This window comes from Platalea leucorodia (assembly GCF_965183815.1).
Source record: "Platalea leucorodia genome assembly, chromosome: 15".
NCBI classification, from domain to species: Eukaryota; Metazoa; Chordata; class Aves; order Pelecaniformes; family Threskiornithidae; genus Platalea; species Platalea leucorodia.
In genome coordinates this window covers 11,092,276-11,119,679 of record NC_138837.1, presented here as the reverse complement: position 1 = coordinate 11,119,679, position 27,404 = coordinate 11,092,276, and the positions used below count along the sequence as shown (strand labels likewise).

Genomic DNA, 27,404 nt, shown 5'->3' with positions numbered 1-27,404 from the left:
CTTTCTAAAATGTATTTTTAAGATAGCTCCTCTTTGTGCTTGTTAGAGCTGTAGGAGGTGGTCAAGCAGAGGTTTGGGCCTTACTGTATGGGGTTTAGGAGAAGTGAGTATGTACTTTACCAGCAAGGTGCTAAAAAGCATGCAGTATGCAATTACATACCGAGTAGCAGCATAGTTGTTTCTGATCAACATGAAGGTATGTGTCTGGGAAAGAAATTACTTCTAACAGTTAATGAAACTGTTAAAAGTAACTCCCTGAAACTGAGGGAGTTGTTCTGAACAGGGCAAACTGGCTACAGGACTCTGGTAAGTCTCAATTGACCATCACCCCAAAGGGGAGAGGTATTTCGTAGCCAGCTCTCAGGTCTCACTTGCTGATTTGGTTTCTTTCTCTGAATCCTCAAAGTTTCAAGGTGTTTCCTCAGTTACTGGGAAGGCCAGATCCTTGGAAGTGACATATTTTTAATGCGTGTGGTTTTCCCCTCAGGTTACAAAGGGAAGAGGGGGATGGAGCCTGGTGCCCGGCTGGCTTGTTGCAACCAGAAGATGTACAGTTCCTTCAAATTGACCTGCACAAGCTCTTTTTCATCACCTTGATTGGGACTCAGGGACGGCATGCCCGTGCCACAGGCAAAGAATTTGCCCGTGCTTACCGAATTGACTATAGCCGCAACGGGGAGCGCTGGATCTCCTGGAAAGATCGTCAGGGCAGGAAGGTGAGTGTAGCAGGAACTGAATTGTGGAGCACGTGGAAGTCAAGTCGTAGAGAACTAGACTGCAGAAGGCACGTCCTCTACATACTGCCTAGTGTATCATACTTTATCCTGACTCTTCTCTGTCAGGCATTCGGTGTCCTCTGCCTTAGTCCTGTGTTTGCTGTGATGCTGGACTGTTATTCCCCGGACCTGATCCCCCAAGTCCCAGCCATTGCCATGACTGAAAACTGTGGCTCTTCATTACCTTTCTGTCCATGTTCAAAACATGGTGTGAATGTCCCTCTACCAGCCAGGTGCTTGCTTCTAAATTGGAAGCTGCAAAGCAGATGCCTGCTTTGTGATTTAAAAAAAAAAAAAAAAAAAAAAAAAAGGGAGGGGGTGGCAGGGAATGGAGATGAGTTTCTGGATGTCTGATAGCAGTGTTTCATGTAGGTAGCAATGAGGAGGAAGGAGTTTAGAGGGTAGGAAATCTGCTGAGCACACACACTTAGAGAGGCTTCCCTGCTCACCACAGTTGTCTCCTGCTGTCTCCAGACTTGAGCACACAGCTCAGCACTGGCTGTGCTCTGGTCGTGTTCATAAGACTTCATTAAACTTCCCCTGGGAAGGAATCCCCTTCTCTCATCTGCAGCTCGTCTGACCTGATCACCCTGCCTCAGGCTGGCTTGTGGAGTCTGAAGACCTAAGCCAGACTAGAAAAGGTACTGGGTGTGGTGATGTTTTCTAGCACTGGGGGTGCTTTGGAAGTCACAGTGGGGTCTGTACTGCAGTGTTAGGTAATAGCTTCTAGCTTGTTGACGAGTTATTTGCTCACTCAGTCCTTTGATCTCCTGTTTGGCTGTTACCATTATCTTGGCCATCCCTCACGTTTTGGTGTGTGCTACAAACACTGTGTTTGCAGGATGGGAGGGGAATTTTAAACTCCACGGGGCTAGCTGTTCTTCGTTGGTACTTTCTTAGGTGAAGTCTGTCCGCATCTTGAGTTATATCAGAATTCAATTGGTTACACGCCCACAAGCAGCTAAATCCTTTTTTGTCTCCCACTCCAGTCCTGTGCAGAGCAGTGTTCTCGGGCACTCAGGACTGTGTTAGTGTCAGGTGTTATGATATAGTATGGGTTAATTTTTGCAAGATCTCCCTCTTAGGCCATAATAAGGTAATGAGCATGTATTCAGCTGTGTACGATGCTATAATTTGAGCCATCCTCTATTCTATTCTGTATATGTGGAAGTCCACATATATTCTGTCAGTGTGTGTACCTGTTCCCCATCACATGAGACCAAAAAGTTTTTCCTTCCTGGTATCCTTAGAGAAGATGCTTCTGCTCCTCTGCTCCTGCTGTTCTGGACATGACATACACAACGGGGTGCAATTCCTGCTCTTTCAGCTCTTCTGTAAAATGACCTTCCCTAAAACGTATTTTTTCAAAATGTGTCACCAGTATCCATTAGTGAATCCATATTTCAAAAGCACTGCTGTCTGGTCAAATAATTTGGTAAAAATGTAAAATCATTCAAGCCTTGGCATAAGGTGCAGATAGAGATGCAAGATCCTAATCTACTTATTTGTATGCATTAGGAAGGCCTCTTCCAGTCCTGCAGTTGATAGATTCCCAGTCGCTGAAATTTCAGTGTGTGACTGTGTGAGCCCATCTTGGCATGTCTCTGTCCAAGGAGATCACATGAATGGTTTCAGGAGAGGCGAAAACAAACAAACAAACCCAATAAAACCCACCAAACCCAAAACCAATCCTTCATGGTGCTGTTAAGTTTCAGATCTCACGGGGTGTTGCATCATCAGATATGTAGCACATGTTGCTCTTCACCAGGGAAGTCATCTCCAGGTCTGATTTGCTCGGTGAAGGCAAAGGGTCAGGTTGCTGTCCCCTTGTCTCTGACACCAGTTGCGGGTGGTGCTCTCCGTTGGCACTAATGTTGCAGGGTGCGGCACTGCTGAGTCCTGGTCTCTCATCAGCTTCTGGGATCAGCCATCTACAGTTGTTTTCCAGCAGCACCACTTCATTTCTGATGTTGTTGGGAACATTGATTGGCATCAGTAGCGGCCAGGACTGGAAACTGGTGCTGAGTTTGTTCCACACACAGTTGAGCGCTTTGGCTTTTTTGGCCCTGAGAAACCGAGTGTGCGCAGTAGCAGCAACCCCACCTTGTGGAGGTGCTATGCAAAGTGCATCTTCTCTTCTGCTTCTCAGAAGATGTCCATACAGGACAGGCAAAAATCTTCCAATACAGAGCTGGTGCAAAGGTACCTTTTTCTGAAGGGGATGGCTGAAGGTTTTTTTCTTCTTACTCTGTCCATGTAGGACTTTCTGGCTTGACATATCTGCCACCCCCAAGATTCCCCAACAAATGGTCAACTCCAGAGGATCTGTTCAACTCCTGTAAGAAGATGTGGGGTATTCTGCCATATGTTGTCTTCTCTTAGGTTTTATCTCCTGTCGACAAGGTCTTGTGGAGCCAGCTTAGATGGCTTCCAGGTCTCCTGTCTTAATCCATCTGACAGCTGAAAGGGTTAATCGCTGTCACTTGGTTCCTGAAGTCAAGGTTTGTTTATGTGTCCCTACTTCATTGGATGAAGTCATGGGTGTTTCTCCTAGGAAGCGGGATCTTAGGAGGCTGCAAGTTAAAAGCCTGTCGAGGAGCTGAAGAGGATGAGGAAGCAAGCTTACTTTTTGGCTTTCCTTCTGTTTTCTTTGGTCAGCTCCTGGGACTGTGCACCTTTGTAGAGCTGTCCAACCAGGTGCAGGAAACTTTCTCAGCTATCCTGGTGCAGTCCAGAAGACCACCAGATGTGACTGGCTCTTCTTCCAGGAGATACGGTCTTCTGAGTGGCTTCCTTTTGTGGTACAATAGGGTCTTTCACTTCTCAGTGGACTCTCCAGCCACTTTTACTCCCTGGAGATCTTCCCTGCTGCCATGGAGAGGAAGCCACCTTTCTGCTCCCTCATTGGCATCCCTTACCTTTTAAATTGCTTGTACATCAACAGTTGCAATCCATGTGGTCTTTTGAGTAACCTCAGTCTCTGATTCATCCTTCTCACCAATAACATCTTTGAACAGGAGCCCTCACAGTTATAATTTGGACTTCTGATATCAAAAATGTTCTTATTCTGTTTCCATAGCTCCATATCCTTTCAAAAAAATCTCTTAGGCACTTTTGTCCACTGTTCCCAGAACCGTATTGAAACTGAGGGGAAGGGGAGGGCGAAAGTCCGTGCCGTATCAGACTGCGCTTCAGCAGGATGGGGTGGCTGTGGCAATGCTGAACGCTTCAGTTCAAGGCATCTGCTATGCAGCTGCTTGCACCTTCATCCCCCAAACACTGCAGCACCTCTGGAATTTTGTTGGCTTAGAAAAAGGATATCAGCACCCTCCACCAGGTAACTAGTGATGAGGGCAAGTGCTCAGTTACCTGCTGATAGAGTGTACATGGAGACTCACTTGAAGAGAGGTTACGTACTAGTAACTGGAGCTCTCTGCAACATATAGTCCACGTGTACATTCATCTCCCGCTTGCCTTTCTCCTCTCCCTCAGAGTACTGCCTGCTGTGGGTCTGCAGTGGACAGGAGGTGAAATGGCAGCACCCTGTAAGCCATGTACCAGGTAGGAGGGGGGAGCAGCAGCAGCTAATCCTCTGCAGACACTGCATGGGAAAGCTCCCCAGTCTCAAACGCTAGGGTACAAGTACACCACTGTTCATATTAACTGCACAACAGGGAGAAGTTACTGATAAGGAACTCTCTTCTCCAGGTGATCCAAGGCAACATCGATACTTACGACGTGGTCTTGAAAGATCTTCGGCCTCCTATCATTGCACGTTTTATCCGGGTGATTCCTGTGACGGAGATGCCAATGACTGTCTGTATGAGGGTGGAGCTCTATGGCTGTGTCTGGTATGGTAAGTAGCAATTTCCATGCCTGTCACGGGAAAGTAGTCCTTACACAACGCTCTCTGGGACTCACCTGCGTCCCAACGTATGCAGAGGGAATCCCAGGCCCACGGAACTGCTTCTGTTGGTCCACATCATAAATAAAAGGATCATATGGACAGAGATGATGGAAGGCTGCTGCTGCTGTATTTCTGAGGTATATGGCCTTCTTTTTTAGATGGTTTGGCATCCTATAGCATCCCTGAAGGAGGGACAATAGCGGCTCCTGGCTTCCCCATCGTTTATCTGAATGACTCGACCTATGATGGCTACCAGGAGCGCAGGTGGGAGAAGTCGTCCTGTTCTCTCTCGGTCACTGTGCAAATTATCTCTTCTTTCCTACTTACCCTGTCACTAGTACCTTGTATCCCAAACACTTCTTTGAGACTTCCAGAGCTGCAAGCTAGCCTGCTAGTTGTCCAAAGCATCGTGTCTTCATTGTTCCAGGTCCTTTGATGGCATGTTGTTAGTTGCTCCTTTTAAAGGAGGGCATGGGCTCAGGATGCATCAGATTCATTTCCTCAAGCTGACAAAGGCTGGCAGGAAAGAAATAATTTTTTTGTTATTGGAAGTTGTTCCTTCTCTTTAAAGAGAAGAGTGTGTCCTTCTACAGCTAAGTGCTGTCTTTGTTCATAGCTTCCATCTTTACATGATGTGATGACACAGTCCTGATGTGTCCGACTGCCTTACAGCCCTCGTTGCTCGTGGTCTCTAATTGGGACCGTATTCATTGCACTGATTCCTTTGTTGGTTCAGGTATAGCCCTAAGCTGCTGTTGCTACTGCAGATCATAAGGTGCTACTACTCTTCTGTTGCCCCAGATTGGAGTGGGAGAGTTGGCTGGACCTTCTACCTGCGCAGTCCCAGTGTCCCTGGAGCAGCAGATGAAGGTCCTTCCCCTCTTCATTGCCTTTGTTGCTTCTGGAGTTTGATATCTGAAATGCATTCTCTAGCAGACTGCATCTTAAACTGTTGCAGGAGGTCTCCAGGGTAAACTGGGCATCCGAGAAAGTGCGCAACACCTGAACGCTAGGCCTGCGCTTGATACCTGTGAGCTTCTGGACAGATTGGAGATATTGTTTTTGAAAACAAAGCTCTGATGGACTTGAAACAACTTGGAAAACTGCATCACTCCCTGTGAGAAGCTCCAGGTCAGCAGAGGCACCACTGCCAATGTGGTATGAGAGGAAGGTGGCTGATTACTCACTGTAAAGATTTCTTGGGTATGATGCTTTTCCAATTTGGAGTCAAAAAGCCTAAAGTAACTGGATTTTGACAGCTCATTACAAGGTCTGTTAATTTTTCACATCAGTGAGATTAGTTAGCTAGGTGGCATGTTAGCGACATTTTGAGGTGTCTCTGGTTTACCAGAGATTGACGCTCGTGGAAGGAGAGCTCATTACGAGTCTGTATCTGAAATGTTAAATAACTGCCTGAACTTTCAGACATTTAGTGCGACCACTTTCTTTGCTATAAATGCAGATTTGAGTGTGTTTCAATGGCTTGAAACCTCAGAAAAATTCGAGCATGGGCATCCTCTTGAGGTGGCACATCCCCGCCTGTGCAGGAACGTGCCTAATAAGTGATCTGACAGTGTCTTTTCAGTGACCTGGTGTCATCCATTGACTTAAAGTGCTTTTATTATGTGTCCTGTTTCAGTTGTCATTAACTTCCTGAAAATTTTTACTGTTGCCTATAATTTTTTTATGTTTAGAGGTGATTTTTATAAATGTATTTGTGTATCCCACTGGAGGTTAAAGTAAGGGGTTGGAAAGTGCATTCTTCATGCTTGTAGGCTGTTGCAAGATGTCGAGTAACAATGTCTTCATATGTTGATATCTGATGCTTTCAAGCTGCATTGATATAGTAGGGATTGGATATTAAAAAAAAAAAAAGGGGGGGGTTATGTGCACTGCAGATGTAGGTGTTGCACTTGGCTGTCCCGCACTAACGTGGGAAGCTGGGTTTGCTGGGGAGGGTCAGGGAGCTACAGCTGCAGGCACGGGACCCAGCGTGCTCAGCAAGGAGGCTTTCGAACTGCGTGACCTCTAGGTCCCGTGCTGACTGGCCTGGGAGCAGGGCTCTGCCTCTTCCAGCCGCTGGTCCTGTTTTGGAGTGCAAAGGCGTGCATACCTGTGCAAATCCTACCGACAGGAGGGCTCAGCTGGAATGGACGTGGGGACCTTCGGTGTATGCAGCAGCAGCCCAGCCCGGGTTACGGAGACTGCCTAGAGGCAGCTGAATGAAACGGGTCCAGGGAGCAAGTTCGGGCACTAATAGAGCTGAACTGTTGCACTTTCCCTGCTGTAGGACAAGGGACACGGCAGGGATGGCTCCCAGAAGGCAGGTGGGTCAGGAATGTACCACATCGGGCGTCTTCTACTCTGGGACAGTGTTGGAAAACTGTATAGTGGGCTCTGCGCTCTTGGATAGGAAGTGGAATGAGGCAGGGTCCTGGGTGAAGAGTCTGATCAGCCTTGGAAACAGAGCTGATAACGCGCTCTTGCACAAGGAGCGATGCCAGGAATAATCCCAGTTAGAACTGGCTGTGGCTGGGTGAGCTGCCCGTGCTCTCACTGCTTTCTTTCCTGCTTTTCTGTGCCTCCCTGCAAAACTTTCCCCACTGGTTCCCCCAGGGCAGGATGGAGCAGTGTGCCTCCCGTGCAGCTCCATGGTGAAACGCTGCAATTAAAGCTCTGTTTGGAGAGCATACAGTGTCATTTTCTGCAGTCTCTGTTTTCGTTCTCAAGAGACTCTGCTTGTAGCTTGGCTTTGCTGTCAGTGCTTGATACAAATGCAAAAACTTGTATGCTTGCCCAAGCAGGAAAAGGTTTTAAAAGCCCAGCCTGAACTAAATAAAGGTGATGTTGCATAAGAATGGGGAATGAGTTCTTGTCCAGGATGGGTTAAGAATAAACAAACTAATGTTTTCCTGGAACCAGTTGAAGGACCCATGTGCTTTCACATCTGAGCTCTCCCAGCTGGTATTCTGCCTAACTGTTGGTTCTTTCTTGCTAGGCACTTGTACGGCGGTCTGGGCCAGCTGACGGACGGTGTGCTAGGACTGGATGATTTCACGCAGAGCCACCAGTACCGTGTGTGGCCAGGCTATGACTATGTTGGCTGGAAGAATGAGAGCTTCAGCACAGGCTCTGTTGAAATGGAATTCCAGTTTGACCGACCACGGAACTTCACCTCCATGAAGGTAATCAGCGTTGTGCCTCTCCAGCAGCCTGGGGCAGGCTTTGGGTCTGGGTGCTTCCACGTTACCCCTTTGGGTCCTCTTCCCAAAGCAGGAGGATATAAGGTGCCCAACAGCAGAGCCCACCAGAGGCAGAATTTTAGCAGGAGATGTCCCAAGTTTGCCAAGGTAGAAAGGTGGAGCAGGGGAGCACTTGTCTTCCCAGACCTCAGACACACTCCTTTCAGTATTTGGCTTAAAGGAATAAAAAGCAGACACATCAAGCAGTGGTTAGGCAGCCCCTGTTGGCAACCGAGATGGATTTAGGATGTAGGCTGCTTACTGTCTAGGGCCCACCTGACCCCTGAGGTAAAGGAATGTGGTTGTGCTTCCATTTTGACCAAAAATTTCTTTGGATGCCTCAGTCTGTGCTTGTGCTGTGGGAAATTACTTAAACACACAGGAAAAGGATGAGCTGAACTTTTGGAGTCTGTAGTAAACAGCAGAATTTTTTAAAAAGGATTCGTGGCTTTTCTTGTAGAGATTTCAAATGAAGGAGAACCTACCACATCCTTAAGTAAATTGTTTTGGTGGTTACTTACCCTAGTTTTATTTTGTCTATTTTTAACTTGCAACCATTGGCTCTTAGCCTGCTTTCGCTGGCAAAAATAAGAGTCCTGCCTTCTCAGAAATTTTCCTGCTTCTACACTGTGATTAAACCACTCTCTTAATCTTTGTTTTAGTAAACTGAGTTGGCTGAACTTCTCAATGCCTTCCCTGTGAGATCCAGGGTCATTTTTGTAGCTATCTTCCAATCCTTCCTTTCTTTGACAGTACTCTTCTGGAGGTAAAGACACTGGCACTTGGAGGTACAGAAACTGGCACTGGATGCAGGCTTTCCATCAAACTGCCTAAAAGAATGGTACCAATTTCCTGCTTGTGGACAATTCTTTGTTTATGAATCTTATGATCGTATTAGTTGTCGTAGCCAATGGATAGGAAGTCAGCGTTCATTAAGACTTTGGTATCATGCTAAAAGTCAGCTCAAAGTTATTAGTGTCCAGGATAAAAGTCCAGTATAGAAAGCATTGCTGACACTTTGTTTTTGAGTTTACTACCCTGAATTGAGTCAGTCCTGAAAACCTGTTCAGTGCAGATTATTTGAGGAAACTCTGACTCCGCTCCCCCCCCCGCATTTAATTTATTTTATTGCTAGTGATTCTGCTGTCTTTTTCAGATCACTGAAAAAGGTAGCAAATAACCTTGAGCTAGGAATACATTCCTGCTACAAAAACACCTACAGAAGAATGATTTGTGCCTTAAAATTTGTAAGACTTGCTAGTAGAAAGTTTTTAGTCAAGTTAATATCATGAGTTCATACTATGCTAATTGGAGTCAGATGTTATAATGAGTAAATCAAATGCCTTATAAAAATCTGTCAGGTAAACACAGCCATCCTGATCAACCAAACACATAAGCTTGTACAAATAGATACTTCATTTAGTATTTCATTATAAAGCTGTATTGATTAGCATAAATTATTCTTCATTCTTTAGTGAATGTTGCCTGTTTCAGCTTTGCATTTATTTTGTACAGGCAAGGTGATCTGTAAATACTTTTATGTATCTTCATACCTGTTAGCTTTATTCCAGTTTTCTGAGCTTCCCCAGTATCCAAGAAAGTATTAAAAATAAATGTTAGCAAATACTGCAACTGCATTGCAAATTACTTAGGCTTGCATATTATAAAATTGGGCATTAGTAGGTGGTGTTTGGAATAGAAAGCGTCTCTGTATCAGTCCAAGATGCGAACATATCCAACTCCTGTCCAAATATGGCACAAATCGTATATTGTGGGCATCAGGCTTTCCTGCCTTGGTATGGATGACCATATCTCCTTATTGAATAACGTTGTCTAAGCTTCATCTGTTCCTAATTATATGCAAATACACTGCTTTTGTCTTTTTACTGCTCATCAGGCCTGTCGTCCTCATTAGTGCTTCACTGCTATTCACTGCAAGACCTCGCAGAGGCCAAGCAATTAATAGGGTTCAAAGCTGCACTTAGTTTGGAAACTGTTGTTGTTGTCACAGTTGCTACTACTCCACAGTCGTTAGGAAGTAATTTCTAGAGTTGCTAGGGAAGGTCGGACCACCATGGCTGTGAAAATGGAGGAGACTGAGGGATGCTGAAGACTTTAAGGGTCACCTTATTCCTTCTGGTTCCTGGTCACGGGCCACAGTGCCGAGATACCGTGGTCCAGATCTTCAGGACTGCATGGCAGAACTTAGTGTCATGTTTGTTCGATTAAAAAGGCGCAGGGTGAGATTTGCATTGAAGACAGACAGTAGAACAGTGTAAAGGATCCTTACAAGCCTCGTCCCTCTTTGCGAAGCCTGCTTCCTTGGAAGTGCTGGAGGCCTGGGAGGGTGCCAGGTGTGTGGTGTTGCTGGGTCTGCAGTGCCGCAACCCAGGGAGATGGAGATGTCCCTTTTATGCTGGAGCCTCCTGGTTTGGGTGCAGCCCAGGAGCAGGAAGGGAGAAAGTTGCTACCAGCTGTTGGGAGCGTAAATCAAACCTCCCAAATACGGAGGTGTGAAGTCAGCCTGGAAGCCGTTTGTGAACGGCTTAGTCTGAAAGCGGACTCTGTGGAGCCATAACTCAGAGATGAGAGAGGATGCCTTTGTTTTAGTGAGGTGTTAGCTGGGCAGCATAGTGATTGCAGTTTAAATTCTGGCGTCATCAGCCTAACCAGTGGTGCCACTGCAGCGGGGACAACCTGATGATGAGCCACCAGGAGAGGTTGATGGATGCAGGCTTACGTGATGGTTTTCTTAAAACTTAGACCCCTGGTTGTCTTCAAGGTGCAACCACAGCAGAAGAGCTGCTGTGTCAGGGAAATACCTTCTTGAGCTTGTACCTTTTTTTTTTAATTAAGGAATTAGTTTAAACTGCAGCTGCTGAAGGCTATCTAAAAGAGGGTAGAGCCCAGGTGTGGTTTTTCTTTCCCCTCAGGATATATGTTCAAGGAGGATTGGTCCATGAGGCTTTAGATTAGTACAGGGTTTGATTGATTTTTATATGGGCCTTTTGAAGACCCTGCCAAAATTTGACCATTAATGTAGCTTTTGTATGTAAAGTTAGGAGCTATTTCAGAATTGCTTTTTGCACAAATGTTCTCATTGCACGCTACGAGTGGATGAAGCTATACTGGAGCAAGTCACTCATTCTGGGTTAGGAGTATTCATACAGGGAGGTATTAGAAATAGAAAATCTTCATGAATAGAAAATCCCTGAGGCTTGATTTAGGTTTCAGTAAATCTTCCGCTTGTCTGATTGATCTGTTCTCTTCTTCCTAGGTGCATTGTAACAACATGTTTTCCAAGGGGGTGAAGATCTTCCAGAAGGTGGAGTGTCTGTTCAAACCACGCCTGATTGCAGACTGGGAGTCTGAACCTGTTGGAGTGGCAACTGTCTTAGATGACAAAAACCCCAGCGCTAGGTTTGTGACTGTCCCCCTCAATCAGCGCGTAGGTAAAGCCATACTTTGCCGCTTCTACTTTGCTGACACCTGGATGATGATGAGCGAGATTTCCTTCCAGTCAGGTGAGTATTCCTGCAGTCAAGCAGACCTGGCGAAGCAGAGAGCAAAAGAGATGGTGTGAAGGTGCAGGACGTGGGGTTAACAGGAGTGTAGGGTACTGTGGGGCTACATGATAGGAAGGAGGAGGTAGTAGAAGCACCGAGAGGGTTGGAAGGGCAATGCAGGGCCAGAAAGGTCCAGTCTACAGTGGATTCTTTTCAGGCTGATACTGATGCACATGTGCAGAAGCACAACCAGGGCAACCAAAAACTGGACTAAAAAAAGATCATTTCTTCTTTTTGAGAGAGTTGCCTGCTGCTTATGGGGTTTATTTTTACTTCTCTTTACTAAGTATTTTGTTATGAATAATTTAAGTGTATCTACAGATGATGATCAAGTTAGCAGATTATGAAAAATAAGAGGCTGACATTTTTTTTCTCAAATCTTAACTATGATGCAGAAGTCAGTGCCATGAGGTGCTTTAAAAGGCTCTAGAAGGGAATGGACAAGAGTCCTGGAGAAAACCACCAGCACTGACAGTGAAATGATCTGGCTATAGCTTCCTACTCAAAGGTCCCTAATTCGCTATAGTGAGAGGACGTTCCTGGGGAAGGAGCACTCTGATTGCAGCTTGCTGCTTATCTTGCTGATAGCAGCCCCTCCTGGCTGCCCTCTGTCACACGTGGCACTAGGCAGACTCTTGGTCTAGCCTGGGATGGCAATTCTTATGAACATGCTAAAATGGAGGGGAAAAAAAAAAAAAAAAGCTCTTGCTCCAGTCCCCCGTGTCTGGCCAAGCTCAGGGGAGCATCCTGCACACGCTCACGGTTTGCTGTGGTCAGGACGTACGTGCTGCTCAATGCAGCCGCTCATTTCTGTAGGTGTGCTGGGAAGTGCTGAGTGAGCAGGTATCTCTGCTCATGTTGTTCATGCCCTGCTGCGTGGGGCTCGGCCCGGTCCTGCTTGGGAAGGCAGGAGTGGTGGTTGGGATTGCACTCACCCTGACCGCAGGGCGGTTGTTGGACTGACACCTTTCCTTCCCTTCCACAGACATGGAGAGCGTGAATCCTAATTTTGTTACGGCAGCCACAAGCACAACGGATCTCCTGGAAACGGAGTGCAACGTTACTGAGGGGACCTGGGGTAAGGGCTTCTGTCACTTAGCCATGCCAAGGGCTCAAGTGTCGGGGGATTTCACAGTAGCATCCTAGTTAACGTGGTCTCTCCCTCCGTTCCTGGAGATCCAGGTATGGCCTGCTTATTGCCCTCATGCACAGGGCTGCATCTTACCATCCTCCGAGCCTCAGCTATTTCTTCTTCCCTCAGCTGGCTGAGGCTGCCTCAGAGCGAGTGGGCTGAAGGCATACGTGCAGCCAGTGAAACTCTGAAAACTGTCTGCTGTGACGTGGATCCATCGCAGGAATCTGTTCCTATGCTAAGAACAGTCTTTGATTGCAGAAGTCCTCTGCACAATTCTTAGCTGCGAGCCTCCAAAATGAGAATTTCTGATAAGAGCAAAATGTGAACACAGCTAATGTTAATGCTCAGGAGGCTGCCTAAGATCTTTTCTGTACCAGACTGTAGGAAGTGAGCCAGCACAGATAACAACCTGTGCTTTGTTAACTCCAGCTTCTTCTTCATTCCTCTATAATTGCAGAAACCACGTCTTCTGTAACCAGCACCTGGATAGGAGAGAAAGCGGATGACTCCAATACCTCCATTCTCGTGGGCTGCCTTGTGGCTATTATTCTGCTGCTCCTGATGATTATAATCATAATCCTTTGGAAGCAATATGTTCAAAAAAGGTTGGAAAAGGTAATACAATGGGGCTATCCTGCAGACACAAGCTCAATACTAAGCACTAACCCTAATGAGCTCAGAATAATGTGGAATAATTCTCCCCTCCTCACAGCAGGGGAGGGTGCCAGCCCTGTCCAAGATCTTACTGGGAACTGCTGCGGTTGCAGCCAATGCATTACTTAACAACTGAGCATCACCTCAGCAGTGGTTTTTTTTTTCCTCTCTCTCTTTTGCAGGCCCCACGTCGGATCCTGGAGGAGGATGCCACAGTTCGCCTCTCCTTCTACAGCTACACCATTGCCAACAACCAAACCCAGATCCACCAGTCAAATCCCACCTATGAACGTGCTTTCCCACTGGATTTGGAATATCACCAGCCAGCTACGCTGCTCCAAAAGCTTCCAGAACTCTCCCAAAGTGCAGAGGATTCAGGTAATGTAATCATCAGTCTCCAGAAATTATGCATTTATTCTTTTATTATTTCTCTGATTTTACAATGTGCCACTTCTCAGTGTCTTAAGTAATCTCCTCTGACTCCTATGCAATTCCATACTAACTCAGGGACCTACAACAATATTCTGGAGCTCCGAAACTTTTTAGCGTGTAACTTTGGCAGACTGAGCACCAGCCCCACTAGAGGGTGATGGCCTTTTATTGTTCTCTTTGAAGACTGTGTTCATACATTAGCCAGGTCATCTTGCAGGAGCTGCTTTTGGCAATCACAGTAATCGCACATCGTTTGTCTCATCAGCCCCTTCGCAGGGGAGTCGCTACCTGCAGCACTCCTGGGCTGTCCAGACTGGCTGGTGGAGAAGACCTTTGGCACCTTTTCCTGCAGCAATGTTGAAATTCCCTTAGAAAAAGCAGAGGGAAATGCAGCAGTGAATTGTCAGTGGTGCCCTGGCTTCCAGCCCCTGGGGAGCTTTTGGATGCACGCAGAAGGGAACGTTTCCAACGGTATTTTGTACTCGGCGATGACAGTGCTGATTAGTGAATGGAAGGGCAGCGCTGCGTTCCACAAGCACCAACAAGTTGCTAAGATCCAGCACTATACTACACAGGGAGACTGATTTAGATTGAGTCAGGATGTGAATTTGAAGCAGAACAAAAGTTCTGTGTAACACTGACCATACAGGGAGTTAATTATAAAGAGTTATGCCATGATATTTGTGTGAATAAACTGTAAGAGGTAGCATAGCATGCTAACAGACCACGTCGAAAATGGAGACCCTGATCAGTTCTTGTTGCAGAAGTGAATCCAGAGCAATTTTGATGTTGCAAAGGGGGGAACACATCATATTTAGGATGACTCAGAAACAGGAAACCACTTCAGACTCATGCCTCCATGTCTGAGCAAGAATTTTAGCTCTCATGACTGGATAGAGAGGCAGCTGCTTAACACGAGTTCACTGGCACCTCACAGGTATTCTGGTGTCTGCAGAAATGTGTCTTGCTCTGGTTTAAGCCCTGGTTAAAATAAAGGAGAGTCTTCCATCTGGGTGTACCTTGGTACAAGGTGGTAGGCGTGCAGCTAGGCTGAATTCCCAGAGGTCTGCAGGATCCAGAGGAGTGGAAGCCAGGCCATACTGGTTTTAAGGGAGTGAGTGTGTCTGACTCCACCTCTCTTTGGTTTCCTCTTAGTGTGCAGTGGGGACTATGCTGAGCCTGACCTGACCAAGTCCACGCCTCACCAAGGCTTTCAGAACAATGTTCCTCACTATGCAGAAACAGATATCGTCCACCTGCAAGGTGTGACTGGCAACAACATGTATGCAGTCCCAGCCCTCACTGTGGATTCACTTACCAAGAAGGACATCTCAGTGGGTGAATTCCCACGGCAGCAGCTGCGACTCAAGGAAAAGCTGGGAGAAGGACAGTTTGGAGAGGTACAGCCATTCTCTTCCACACTTCCAACAGAAAGGAGATGCTTGGCACAGTGAAACTTCTGAGCTGCCTCTCTGGCACTGCTTCATATTTGGGGGCTGAGGGACCCGGATACCAGGATTTTATTTAATACATGTTTTTGCTGTTGGGGAAAGCTGCTGATAGGCTTCAGAGAGCCCCATTCTGAACCTGTGAGGCTGCTGCTTGGTACCACATGAGTCTTGTCTCAACAGATGAGCTTTGTGAATTTTTTTGTTCACTGTCTGCATCCCCTTCTATGACTCTATACAAAAGGCCGGGGAATGTGAGTTCAGACTGTTTCACAATCTTCCATGGATATCTCAAACGTGCGATGGCTGTCACCCACTTTAGGCACATGAGTTTGAAAAGTCTAGCAGTGACTCCAGCCAAGACAGATTGATCCTAGCTGTGAAAAGAGCTTTCACATTAACAGGTGGAGTTTCTGGTGGAGCTCTGCACGCTGGCCCGAGCAAAGCAGGCATTTCCCAAGCCCTGTGGTGCCCTCACATATTCGCTAGCATTGCTGCTTGCTCAAGTCCCAGTTTGTGTCGGAAGCCTCCGGCAGCATGATACATGCATCTGTCATCTGCCACGCTTTCTCTTTGCCCCTTGAGCTCCTTTCAAGCTATGAATGGTTTCACCTCGCCTTGCCTGTTCTCCCTGCTTCATTTCCACACTGTCCTTAGTTCCATACTGAGCAGGTCTTCCCCTCTCCTGCTCCCGCTCTTCCACTGTCTCTTTTTAATTCCCAGCTTTTGCTCACTCACAGCCTTAAATTCTACCTGTCTACTACATTTTGGCAAAGCACAGCCCTTTACTGGCTGCTTCCTCCTCTGTGCTGTGCCGGTCTTTATAGTTCCTCCCGTCGGACAGCACGCCTTCCCTACCCCAGCCCCTTCCCTGTCCCCCTCACTCCTTTTGGATCACTCCGTGTATTGGGAAGGTGCTGGCATCCTCAGCCTCTGCACCTGGCTGTCGGTGTAGCCCCTTCTGCTGTCACCTGGATCCTGCCCTGCCTTGGGCTGTGCTCCAAAAGTGAAAGAGAGAGGCTTTTTTTCCTCATTGTTTGCTTCTGGTTTCTCCTTTCCTCTCCTTCTAAAAACCGTCAAAGCTTTCTCCTCCTCCTCCTTTGTGTTGTCAAACAGCAACAGCCAGGCTCTTCCATCTCCATTTTCCTTGGAGACTGATTCAGAGCCTGTTCCTCACATCACCGGCTCTTTCCCTCACTTTTGCAAAGGTGCTGCATCGCCTTCTCCCGTCTCTCCTTCTCACCTCCTTAGTCTTTACCAAACTGGTCATCATCATACGCTCTGCTCCACTGCTCTGGCTTAGTGTGCAGTCTTGCCTCTAGCAACATGGCTCATTGCTTTTTTCACCTCTCCACTCAAGAGCTTCCTTCCCTTTCAATCTTTTTTCTTCCTTGCTCCAAATCATCCACTCCCTGGACTCAGTGACACATTACCTGTGCTTGTAATACATGTGCTTAGTACCGTGCCCCTCTCTCCTATTCCTAGTCTCGTGACTACTTTCACCACAGCAGATTTCATCCTCCATGTAACTGCAGCAGCATCTTTGTACTCTTGTTTCTGTTCTGTGGGTTTGTCCCATTTTCTATGCAGTCTCCTTTTTCTTCTCACCATGCTTGTCACATAAGTTCTTGGTGCTTTCTTAATATAAAATTCATTAAGCTCCCGTTGCATTCCCCTCACTGCTGCAAGTCTTTGACGCATCCCGTCTGCTCCCCTCCTCCAGTCCTTTTTCCTATCCCACACACTTGGGTCTGTCTGCTTTCCCCACCCCAGCATCTCTTGCCCAGTTCTCCATTTCAATATGCATTCTGATAACTTCTTAAGCAAGTGTCTTGTTACCCCTTCTTATAGAACCCTAGCAGTAATTTTATGTCTCTATTCATTTTTTTATCTGAAGAAACTTGGAATTCTCTGTACTCATCAGAGTATTCATCTCTGGGTATATTCACACATGAGGTGTTTACATCATGCACACACACACACACACACACACACGCTTTTTTTTTACCTGGAATTGGAGGACTTTGAATAGCTGTCTGTTATTCCTGGATGCTCCTCAGTTAAGTTTGAGCGGTGACTCAAGCCGGGCTGCAGGACAGTTCTGGACTTGCATGGCTCGTGTGATGTGCTGTACATGCCAAACCTGCTGCAGCCCTGCTGTTTGCATGCGCATGCAGAGTAAAGCAGACAACTCCAGGCACAGTGGCCTTCCTGAGCATCTCCAGTACTTGCTGGGCGACTTGGACTGCCCCAGTAATCTACTGCACCAGTCTGTACGCATACAGTAAATTCAGTGCACTGGGAACGCGTCAGGCTGCAATCCATGTGCATTCCAATGTCACGGGCTATATAGCGTATGTACACATTTTGTCCAGGATCTAGGGCCAACCTATGGGCTATTTCTGACCAGAACAGTGTCACCTTCATTAGATCATTCACTTGGTCATTCTGCCAGCGGTGACCAAACTGGTGGCCTCAATGTGACGTTATTTTCCTCTGGTTTTCTGCCTGTGCATGCTCTCATAGTTGCCTCTGCCTTCTGCCCCGCAGGTGCACCTTTGTGAGGCCGACGGCCTGCTGGAATTCCTGGGAGTCTCGCCTACAGAATTCACTCACCAGCCGGTTCTCGTAGCAGTGAAAATGCTGAGATCAGATGTCAACAAAACAGCCAGGTAAGCGCATCCGCAACGCCGGCCATCTGAGAAGGAAAGCAAATACTCTCCCGGCAACAGTTTCACATAGGTTAACCCCGGTGACTTCTGTAAGAGCGCCATGTGTCTCTGGTGTATGGTCTGTGTGTTCATGTAAGGAGCAGGACACGAGCAGGGAGTGGGGGATAGGAACAGACATAATGTCAAACTGAAATGCTGTATTAATCCTCTTTGCTGGGGAAGGCGTCAATGTTGAACACAAGCACAGAACCAGCTTTCAAACGTACTGTGTGCAGAAGTGTAAATGTCTGAACTGAGACTTTCTTACATGCCACTTCTGCTTTCCTTAAACAAAGGAATAGTTTACGATTCGAACCTGTGTTTTCTCTTTTACAAGAAATGATTTCCTGAAGGAGATCAAGATCATGTCACGGCTGAAGAACCCAAATATCATCCGGCTTCTGGGGGTGTGTGTGCGTGATGACCCACTGTGCATGATAACAGAGTACATGGAAAATGGAGACCTCAATCAGTTCCTGTCGCAGAGGGAGATCTACAGCAAATTTGCCATTTCAAACAATATTCCCTGCGTCAGGTAAGAGGAGCTGCCCATCTTTGGGACAAATCAGTAATACAGAGGTACCGCTTTCGCCTGCTGTGCCTTCCAGGCAGTGACCTTCCTCCAGCCCGGCCATTGCCATGGCACATACTGTGGACACTGGTCCCGCTTTGCATGGGAGGTTGTTCTCGAGGCCTCTGGAGGTCTGTGTTCCCATGAAGTGTCCCTGACTGTGGGCTGCTCTGGTCTTGGTGACCATCTTAGATGTATTGTTTACTGATATGACCGTCTGTTTATGTTAGTGGGCTTGCATCAAATATTTCATTAATATGGAAAGCCAGTTGCATTACAGCAAAAATTTTGGGATGAAAATCAAGAATGTCTCTTAGGCTTTTAAGAAGGTTCATATGTTCTCTGGATGTCTAAAAAATATCACATGGGGGGAGTTGAATGTGGAGCTTCACTGAGGAAAGATTTCATCAGTCAACAGAAGAATATTTGGCAAAGAAAACCATTTTCTGTCAGCGCTGGCACTTAGCTCCCTCCTCTATGGAAGGATTAAATCTAACATGAAAGCATCTCTACTAGTGCAGAAATCCTTTCCTCAGCAGAGAGTTGGGTGTAGGACTAACTGCACTGATCAGAAGTTGCTGCATTGCTTAGCCTTTGGCGTGTACCTCCCCAAAGGATTAGATTTATTTGCAGTTCAAGAGCTAGGCAGTTAGGCAGAGCCAGTTCTGTTGATGGACTGGACAGGAGATGGCTGGGTCTTACCATGTCAAGACACCACCAGTGTTTCTGCCCGTAGCTGGCAGCGGTCAGTAGTCCCGTCGGGGAGTGTTAAACTGCATCCTGCAGCCGTGACGCACCACGAACGGTAGCACGGGAGAGGGTTTGCATCTGAGTAGAAACCTATTCCAGCTCTCTCCAGTCTTCTGCCCTTTCTGCACATCTGAAACAGCTTTCACCTTTAGACTTGTGGATTGGCAAAAGCCTCAAAGTGTCCTTTCTTCTTTATTTCTTCCTCGCCTCTCATCGGACTTCAGCACTGTCACTCGCATTCTTCCTTAGTTTCTGCTACTTGGCTCTGCCTCTAGTTTTTCTTTCCCTCCAGCTGATCCTTCAGCCTCTCCTTTTGTCCCTTCCAGCCAGACACAGTTTCACGTTAAAGGAGGCCGGTATGACGAGCTCAGATATCTGTCTGTATAGGAGTTGTTTACTGAGAGTGAAACGGATTCCAATGCCAGAGAGTGCAGCTTGTCTCTGCCGGCGGCTGCGGGTGTCTGATTGACAGGGCAAGGCCAACCATCTCACCAGTCTCTCAAGCTCAATTCTTGGTGCGCCAAATGTGGTGACCAGCCCTTTCCTGCAGAGAGGTCACACATTTTTAAGTCCTTATGGCTCTTTGGTATTTGAAATGCATCTCCCTGCTGTCTCTCTGACAAACCACGAAGGTGAGTCTGCGGAGAGGTGTCTCCGTCTGCCCGTCTATGCAGCGTGCATCAAGCCCCGCAGAGCTTGTGGAGCAGAGGGGCAGGGAGCCAACAGGTAGCTGCTGATGGGACCCTGCCAGGGTGCGGATGGGACAGGGGAGACGGGACTTCTTGAACGGGAAAGAGCCACAGCCCCAGGCAGGGAGACAACTGGAGCTGAGCGGGAAGAAGGGAGAAGGTAGGGTCTGGAGGCTGTGCCCGCTCCTATGCGAAAAGCCAACAACCAGGTTAACAAGGTGCAAGTGGGTGGCCCGGTTCCTTCTCTGGGGGCACAGCAGGTCCACTCGGATCAGGAGAAACGCTGAGCTGGCCGTGGGACTGGGCTAAGTGCCTCCTAGCTGAGCTGCGGTGCTCGGCGTGCTGAAAGGCTGGGAGGGAAGCGGTGCCCAGACCCTCCTGCCAGCGCTCTGCCGGGGCGAGGGGCTGCCTCCGCATCTCTGCAGCGATAGCTGAGCTATTGGTGAGAGCAGGTAGGTTGGCTCCGTTAGCATTAGATGCATTAGATGATTGTAATTTAGGTAACATGGTAGTGCTTTTCTCATTGCCACCAGACACAAAGAGGAGGAGACTAAGGCTTCCTTTTTCGGAGCTTTATCGGAGAACACTAACTGTGAACAGTTTATTAGATTTGTTATGATTGATTGTGTGAAGCATTTGAGCGCGCACAGTGAGAAACAAGCCGAGCATCACAGAATAACAGTGTGTGAAGAATGCTTAAAGTCAGGTGGTCCAAACTTTGTGTATCACGCAACTTTATTATCTTCATTTTGCTAATGGGGGAATTAAAATTATATTAGATGGAAAATGCATCTGTTTATATTGTCAGTAATATTAAACATATTTTTAAAAATAAGCTCTCTTTAATGTTAAATGACGTACTTATATTAATGTAAGCATGCAATAGTGGCAGTGTTTGAAATAACCAAGCTAAGCAGTTTTTTAGATATGAGATTCTGAGATTGTACAGCTTAGTTTCTCATGTGTCTCTGCAAAAAGTTGGTGCTTTGATGCATAAACTCTTTGGAAAATCTTGAGATTAATGCTTGATATTGAAAAAAAGCTAAGAGATGTCAAATTTTAAGGGCCCTGAATTGTCCGTTCTTGCTTAGTCAGCTCAGGAGCTTGGCTTAGCCTGGCAGGTAGAAGTGTTAGTGCCCTGAAACTAGACAGTTTAGTTTCACTGTTATGGCAAAAAATGACCTGACAGGTCACTGTAATACATCAAATGCAAGGAAGAGTTGAATGTGGGGAACTTGATTGATTTTTTTCTTTTTGTTTTCTTTTAATGCAGCTACTCTAACCTGCTGTACATGGCCACCCAGATTGCCTCTGGAATGAAGTATTTAGCCTCTCTGAATTTCGTGCACAGAGATCTGGCAACTCGCAACTGCCTGGTGGGGAACAACTACACCATCAAGATTGCGGACTTTGGCATGAGCAGGAATCTTTACAGTGGGGATTACTACCGTATCCAGGGAAGAGCTGTACTGCCCATACGTTGGATGGCCTGGGAAAGCATCCTCCTGGTAGGGACTGCACAAAACTATTCTCTCTCCCTTCCTCTGATTTTTCACTGTGCCCCTGAAATAGTAACATGTGTTTGTGTAATGGTCCTCATAGCATCAAAACATATGCTGCAGATGGCCCCAGGTGAGGTGTCCATTGGGTCGCGTTGGACATAACTCATCCTGGAAAAGGAGCTTGTCCTTGCAAATACAGCGTAGATCATCTGGGGCATAATTTCTGTTCTGTGCCTGGCATTCAGGATTCCTGCTGGAATCATAAGGAAATTGCCTTCCTGGGCTTATTTCCCCAGCTGTGAAGCTGAGAGGGACAGGGACAGAACTTCATGAGTTTCAAGTGCCAAGTCTGGTTTTGAGGTTGGGATTTTGTTTCGTGTTTAAGGGTCCTGCTGTCTCCCCGTAGAAGATTGTTCAACAGCCCAAACACGCCCAGTCTGGAGGCAGTTCCTTAATATTCAGCCCCATATTTCTTTCTCAGACTAGTCGGTGAGATCACCTAGCTATACTTTCTTACAACACCCCCCCTCTGAGTACTCAGAAAAATTGTAATTACCTTTGCTATAAAGGCTGGTAGGCCTAAGCTTTTCTAAATTCACCCTATTTTCCTGGTTAGAGCTGCATCTAAACCGTAAGTCACTCCCATCTTCCTTGTGTGAACATCTTCCAAACACTGACAGACTGCTAGGGTTGCCAGATAACCTGGGCAATGTGGGTCTTGGATGTTTTCTGCCCAAACAGGTCCTCCAGCCCCTGACTGTTGTCTGTTATTTTCTGAGCAATCTTTAGCTTCTTTTTACTTCTTCAGAAACATTGTTCCAAACACGGCCAGTTTGGGCACATTTTTCGACGACAGAAAACAGAGACAGCAAGCAGACTGTATCCGACTTCTTACATGTGCAAAGATCAAATTATCTTGGCCTTTCTTTAAGAGTCTGGAGTCTGCTTTGCCTCTGCTTTCCCCCCAAGGGCTTTGCTTCCTGTTCAAAGGCGTTTCTGTGCTGCGCTGCTGGGTTTTGGGTGGAGGTAGGCAGCAGCTCTCCACCCCCTGCCACAGTCCATTTTCCTACTGCTGCAGACAAATACAGACTTTCTCAGGAGGGACAGCCGGCTCTGGCTTTCTCTGAGACTTGCTCCCTGTTTCAAGAGGTTTGCCCCAGTGAAAGCTGCCCCTTCTTAGAGCTGCCCCGGGGTCCCACAGACATGCTGCTCCTGCCCCACAAAGCAGCAATGTCATACCTCGGTCCCTTCATGCATTGCTGAGAGCAGGTTACCTGCTCTGCTGGCTCTTTTTGAGAGCATTTTACCAGGTACGAATTCTGCATCCTCGTGTTTAGCTGCATGGAGTGTCGACTGAAATGGTTTTTGCTGAATGTGCGCTGTGAGCAACCTGGGCTTACAACATCCTTTGCGTTCGCAGGGCAAGTTCACAACAGCCAGTGATGTCTGGGCATTTGGGGTCACGCTCTGGGAGATGTTCATACTGTGTAAGGAGCAACCGTACAGCCTCCTCTCAGATGAGCAAGTCATCGAGAACACGGGAGAATTCTTCCGGAGCCAGGGCAGGCAGGTAAGAAAGCAAATGTGACCTCTCCTTCCTTCCCTTGACCTGGCCACATCCAAGTGGATCTCCCCAGGGCCTTTCTGCTGTCCTTACGTCATCTGCAGAAGTCTCTGCTTCTATTACTCATCTCTTCAAGCGTGTTCCTCCTCTCTTCCTCCAGGCTCATTGCACTGGCTTTCCTCTCTTGGAGTCCCACTGGAGGAATCTCTTGGCCCTGTCCAGGGCTTCTTCCTTTATAAGCCACTTCTGTTTCAATCTGCCCGTGATGCACTGTCCTCCTTAGCTTTTCTGGGCTCTCCTACACCATTCTTTTGCTCTTTTCCTTTATCAGATCTCTCTCCCATTAGTGTTTTCTCTGAAAGACAAGGAAGCGCTTGCTGAGGTGGGGAAGGAGGAGTCGTTAGTGCCCAGGGATTAGATACTCCCCGTATCTCCAGACACGCCGAGAAGCCTTTGGCGATCTCTAGTTGCTGAAGGGCTTTTCTGTGTCGTTGTCCTCTCTTACCAACTGCCAGGCAGGACTGTCCCCTCCACCGCTGCTACCTTCAGTAGATACCAGTGATGATGCTAAATAGAGCAGGACAATCCAGCACCTCAGTACTGAGGATCGCTGTACCCTAAAAAGTGGAGTGCCAGTTGTTTGCTGTTCTCCCAAAATTCACCTTTAGCACCAAACAAGTCAAGGGATCAAGGGGAATAAAATCATGGGAGGTTTTATTCACTGTCTCCTGCATACTAATGATTTAGTGAAGAGCCTAAAAGATGTGTATTGAAATGAGAGAGGAAGAAGAAAATTCTGCCAAGCCGTGCTTTAGATAAGCTCTAAAAGGTGTTTTTTCTGTCTCTGCTAACAAGCTGTCACGATGCTTAGAAAGCCTCATGGGTTGCCTACGGTGAGTGAAAGTATTTGGATTTTATTGTGGTAAATTTGGTTTTGGTCTGTGTTTTGCTGTCACTTGGAAGACCAGTCTCTCTGAAGCATTCGTGTTTCCTGGGGGACAAAGGACTGTTTTGTGACCAGCTCATCAGACAAGTTGGCAAAGTGTCCGCGATGCCATCTGAGATGGCGTCCGAGCTCCATCCAGACTTCACTGCCAGATTCACGCATAATGGATTTCAAACATTGCATGATGGCCGTGTCTTGTAAACCTAGAATGAAACTGTCCTTTTGGTTTTAATTTAGTACAGGTTCAATTGCTTTATGAAAAGCCTGCTGAAATAGCTGTGTTTTTTCTTCCTTTCAGATCTATCTCTCCCAGACTCCTCTGTGTCCCAACCCTGTGTTTGACCTGATGCTGAAATGTTGGAGCAGGGATATAAAAGATCGTCCCACTTTTGACATGATTCACCACTTCCTGCTAGAACAAATGGAATCAAACATTTGACTCCAGAAAAAGAGACAAACTGTTGAGAACAGAGTGACTTTGGTGTCTCCTTGCCTGTACCTCACGGGAAGATGGTCAGGCCACCTTGCTCTCCTCCCTTGACTGTTCCGTATTTAAGTTGAGATGTCCATGGCAGCTGCTCATTCTATTGGCCATGGTCGGACACACAGGACCAGAGGATCTCATTTGGTTGAAAAATCATCTCCTCTTCTGAATCATTTCCTGGGAATACTGTGAGAGGGGTTTATTTGACACCCGTACACCTTTGGGCAAAACGAATGAGTAAAACTTTACGAGGGACTTGGAGCTCTCTCCTGGGTGGAATAGAAAGCTACCGGTCGGTGAGAGCGCTACCACTCAAGAACAGATTTCTAGAAGTAGAGACTTCAGTTTTTGAAAACTATTCCATTAAATCCAATGGAAGTCTTGTGCACATTAGCAAGTGTTTCTGTATGCTCTTGCTACAGACAATATGTATAGCGAGGGACTAGAAATGTCTAGAGCTAGGGAACGGTTTAACGGACTTGAGAACTGACGGAGCTGGATTTAGCAACCCTTTGGAAGTAATGCTACCAGGGTCTACGGAGGATGCTGATACAAGAGTCCAAGATCATGTTCTTTTTTTCCTGTGGTTGTTAAGCACTGCTTTTGTTATATATGTGCATTTTCCCCACACTGGATTTTTTTTCTAGAAAAAAAAAATTTTGAAAATGAATGTTAAAGGTCATAGGAAGGTCACTACGGTAGAAGATCTTCTTTTGACCTACAAATTAAGGCTAGGGTAGGGAGTTTGTATTGAAAAGTAGCTGATACTGTACTACTGTCACTATGTAGATTTATTAGCCTAATGAACTTGTAGCCACAATGGACTGATGTGCAATTAATCCTGTATAATTACCCATTAATATGAGATCTCTAAGTCAATGCTGTTACATGTGCAGAGGGAACTTAGATTTGGTGAAACCGAATGGCTGAGAGCAGAACCCGCTATGTCACTTGTCACGGCTCGCGCGAGAGGAGAAGGAGCAGAGTACGGGTCGGCCCCTGGCGCGGGCGTGCGCACCCGCGCTCAGATAAGTATTCCTAGCATCAGCGGTTCCTCTTCAGGTCTGCAGCAGGGTTAGTGCTGTCGGCCAGGCAGATGCACTTTGGCCCAGGCTCCTTTATTGCCGTGATTAAATCTGGCATCGGGAGATGGGACAGACATATCCCCTTAGTCTGGGCTTGCGTTTTATTTTGGGTGCTCCCTGCATGATGTAAGACAAATTACTCATTGAACTTGGGGTTGGTTTTTGTTTGTCGTGTCACAAACGGCTCATTCTCTGGAGGGTTTTAGAGGGCTCTGAAATCCATTTGGAGTGAGTTAGAGAATTCAGCTCGTTTCTACAATAAATCCATTGTGGATTTACCAGGTGCCTGGGGAATAGCCTGTTATTCCCTCTCTAATCGTTTAGCAAGATACTTAGGACCAAACCAAATATTTCATAAGCTGGGAGAAGATGAAAGCTCAGCACCTGGCTTTTTTTAAACAGCATCCAGCATAGTATGTGTTTCCAGTAAAGATTATAATTTTTATCTTAGCCACAAGCATAGTGTGAACGGCTGTCTGTGCTATGAGCTCTGTAAGAGGGCACTGCTGAGAGAGGGAATGTCAAAGCAGTTCTAATCCGAGGATAAGTACGACTGTTACGTTGAAAGAAAAAAAAAAAACCTGCTTCTGACTTGGCAGACGCCAGGACGGAGCGTGGCGTGGCCGTGTCTGCTCCCCGGGCAGAGCAAACTCCGTCGTGAAGTTTCCCAGTTGCAGCTCGCTCGATAGGACCGTGCCCAGGTTGTCCTGCTGCAGACCCGGCCTGGGCCTCCCCTGGCTGCGTGTAGGCGTCTCCGTCCGAGCTGGTCCTCTGAGCCCCTTTACGTGACAAGGAGCCAGAGGGTACAAGTCATCTCATCTCCCTGCGAGGGCTACACGGGCTCAGGGGAATCTCACCCCCAAATAGGTATTTTCTTTTTTTTTTTTTTTCCCCCTTTGACTAGAGGGGCCCGGGGTGAGCTGCCGTTACACACGTGCACCGTCTGGAGCTGGGCGATGGGAGCCAAAGCCAGCGCGGTCCCTGCTGCAGCCCCTCGGGCACTGGTGGCTGGCAAACCACGCGTCGATTGTATTTCTGGAGCATTTCTATCCTGTCCCAGAAAATGCACCCAAGTGATACACAGCTGTGTGCGTGACCTCCTGTACCTGAGAGTTCAGAGATACCAGAGCGCTGTAACGTCACCCGGATGGGCTTTGTACTTCTGTTTCGTCAGGACGTGCTGTTCTTCCGTTGACATGTTGACATACGAAGTTTCTCTCATATCAATAAATTCTAATGATAACCTTGACAAAAGTGAATTTCTACTTCTTTACCCAGGTGTCTGCACTGAGGACCGATATTTTGGTCCGACTATTCAGTAGCTCTTTGGTAAGCCTGTGACCCGCAGGTTTGGAAGGAGCAGCCCCTGGCCATTTAAAGGAGTGAGCTTTGAAGGGAGTTTCTGGAAATGCTGGGAAGCTGCTGGCCTGAGCCTCCTCAGGAGCCGAGGAGGATGATGGGACCTGGGACAGCCTGGGATCGTTGTTCGGTGCCATGAATACGGTGCTGCATTTTAGTAAGCCATTTTTTTTCCATGTTCATATTAAACTCAGAGGAAGACCTAGGCTGGGAGGGACCTTTGGAGGTCTCTAATCCAATTGTCCACTAAAAGCTGAGCTAACTTCAGAGCTGCTTTGGGGTGCTCTCGGTGTTCCCCAGCTGAGCTTTGAAGATCTCCAAGAATGGAGATGCCACCGTGGGCCAGGGCTGCGCCTCTCCCGTGGGGGAGGATTTTCTCCTTGCGTCCAGTGGGCCTTCCCCGTGTTGCATCTTGTGCCTGCTACCCCTTGGTCTCCCACTGCGCACCTCTGAGAGGAGCCGTCGTAGACCTCTCGGCCCCGTCCGCCCTGCAGGCCTGGGGCTGCTGGAGAGGTCTGGCCCTGGTTAGAGCTCAGGTATTTGGGCAAACTCAAATATATTTATAAAGGCTGGGACTTCCAGA

General features: G+C 47.2%; 1 protein-coding gene across 1 annotated transcript in view; it reads left to right on the top strand.

Annotated features, from left to right (window-relative positions):
* LOC309597710 (discoidin domain-containing receptor 2-like) overlaps window positions 1-26,609 on the top strand; it is a gene marked incomplete at its 5' end in the record, with an annotated part of 33,376 nt that extends 6,767 nt beyond the window's left edge. Inside the window, 14 exons of the mRNA XM_082327361.1 lie at window positions 488-716; window positions 4,485-4,632; window positions 4,842-4,947; window positions 7,682-7,868; window positions 11,203-11,449; window positions 12,477-12,569; window positions 13,084-13,241; window positions 13,463-13,658; window positions 14,868-15,112; window positions 17,711-17,832; window positions 18,209-18,406; window positions 21,155-21,389; window positions 22,804-22,953; window positions 24,192-26,609. Of these exons, the coding sequence (XP_082183487.1) occupies window positions 488-716; window positions 4,485-4,632; window positions 4,842-4,947; window positions 7,682-7,868; window positions 11,203-11,449; window positions 12,477-12,569; window positions 13,084-13,241; window positions 13,463-13,658; window positions 14,868-15,112; window positions 17,711-17,832; window positions 18,209-18,406; window positions 21,155-21,389; window positions 22,804-22,953; window positions 24,192-24,332 (2,455 nt within the window). The 3' untranslated portion in view covers window positions 24,333-26,609. The remainder of the gene's footprint in view (window positions 1-487; window positions 717-4,484; window positions 4,633-4,841; window positions 4,948-7,681; window positions 7,869-11,202; window positions 11,450-12,476; window positions 12,570-13,083; window positions 13,242-13,462; window positions 13,659-14,867; window positions 15,113-17,710; window positions 17,833-18,208; window positions 18,407-21,154; window positions 21,390-22,803; window positions 22,954-24,191) is intronic.
* Window positions 26,610-27,404: the final 795 nt, after the last annotated feature.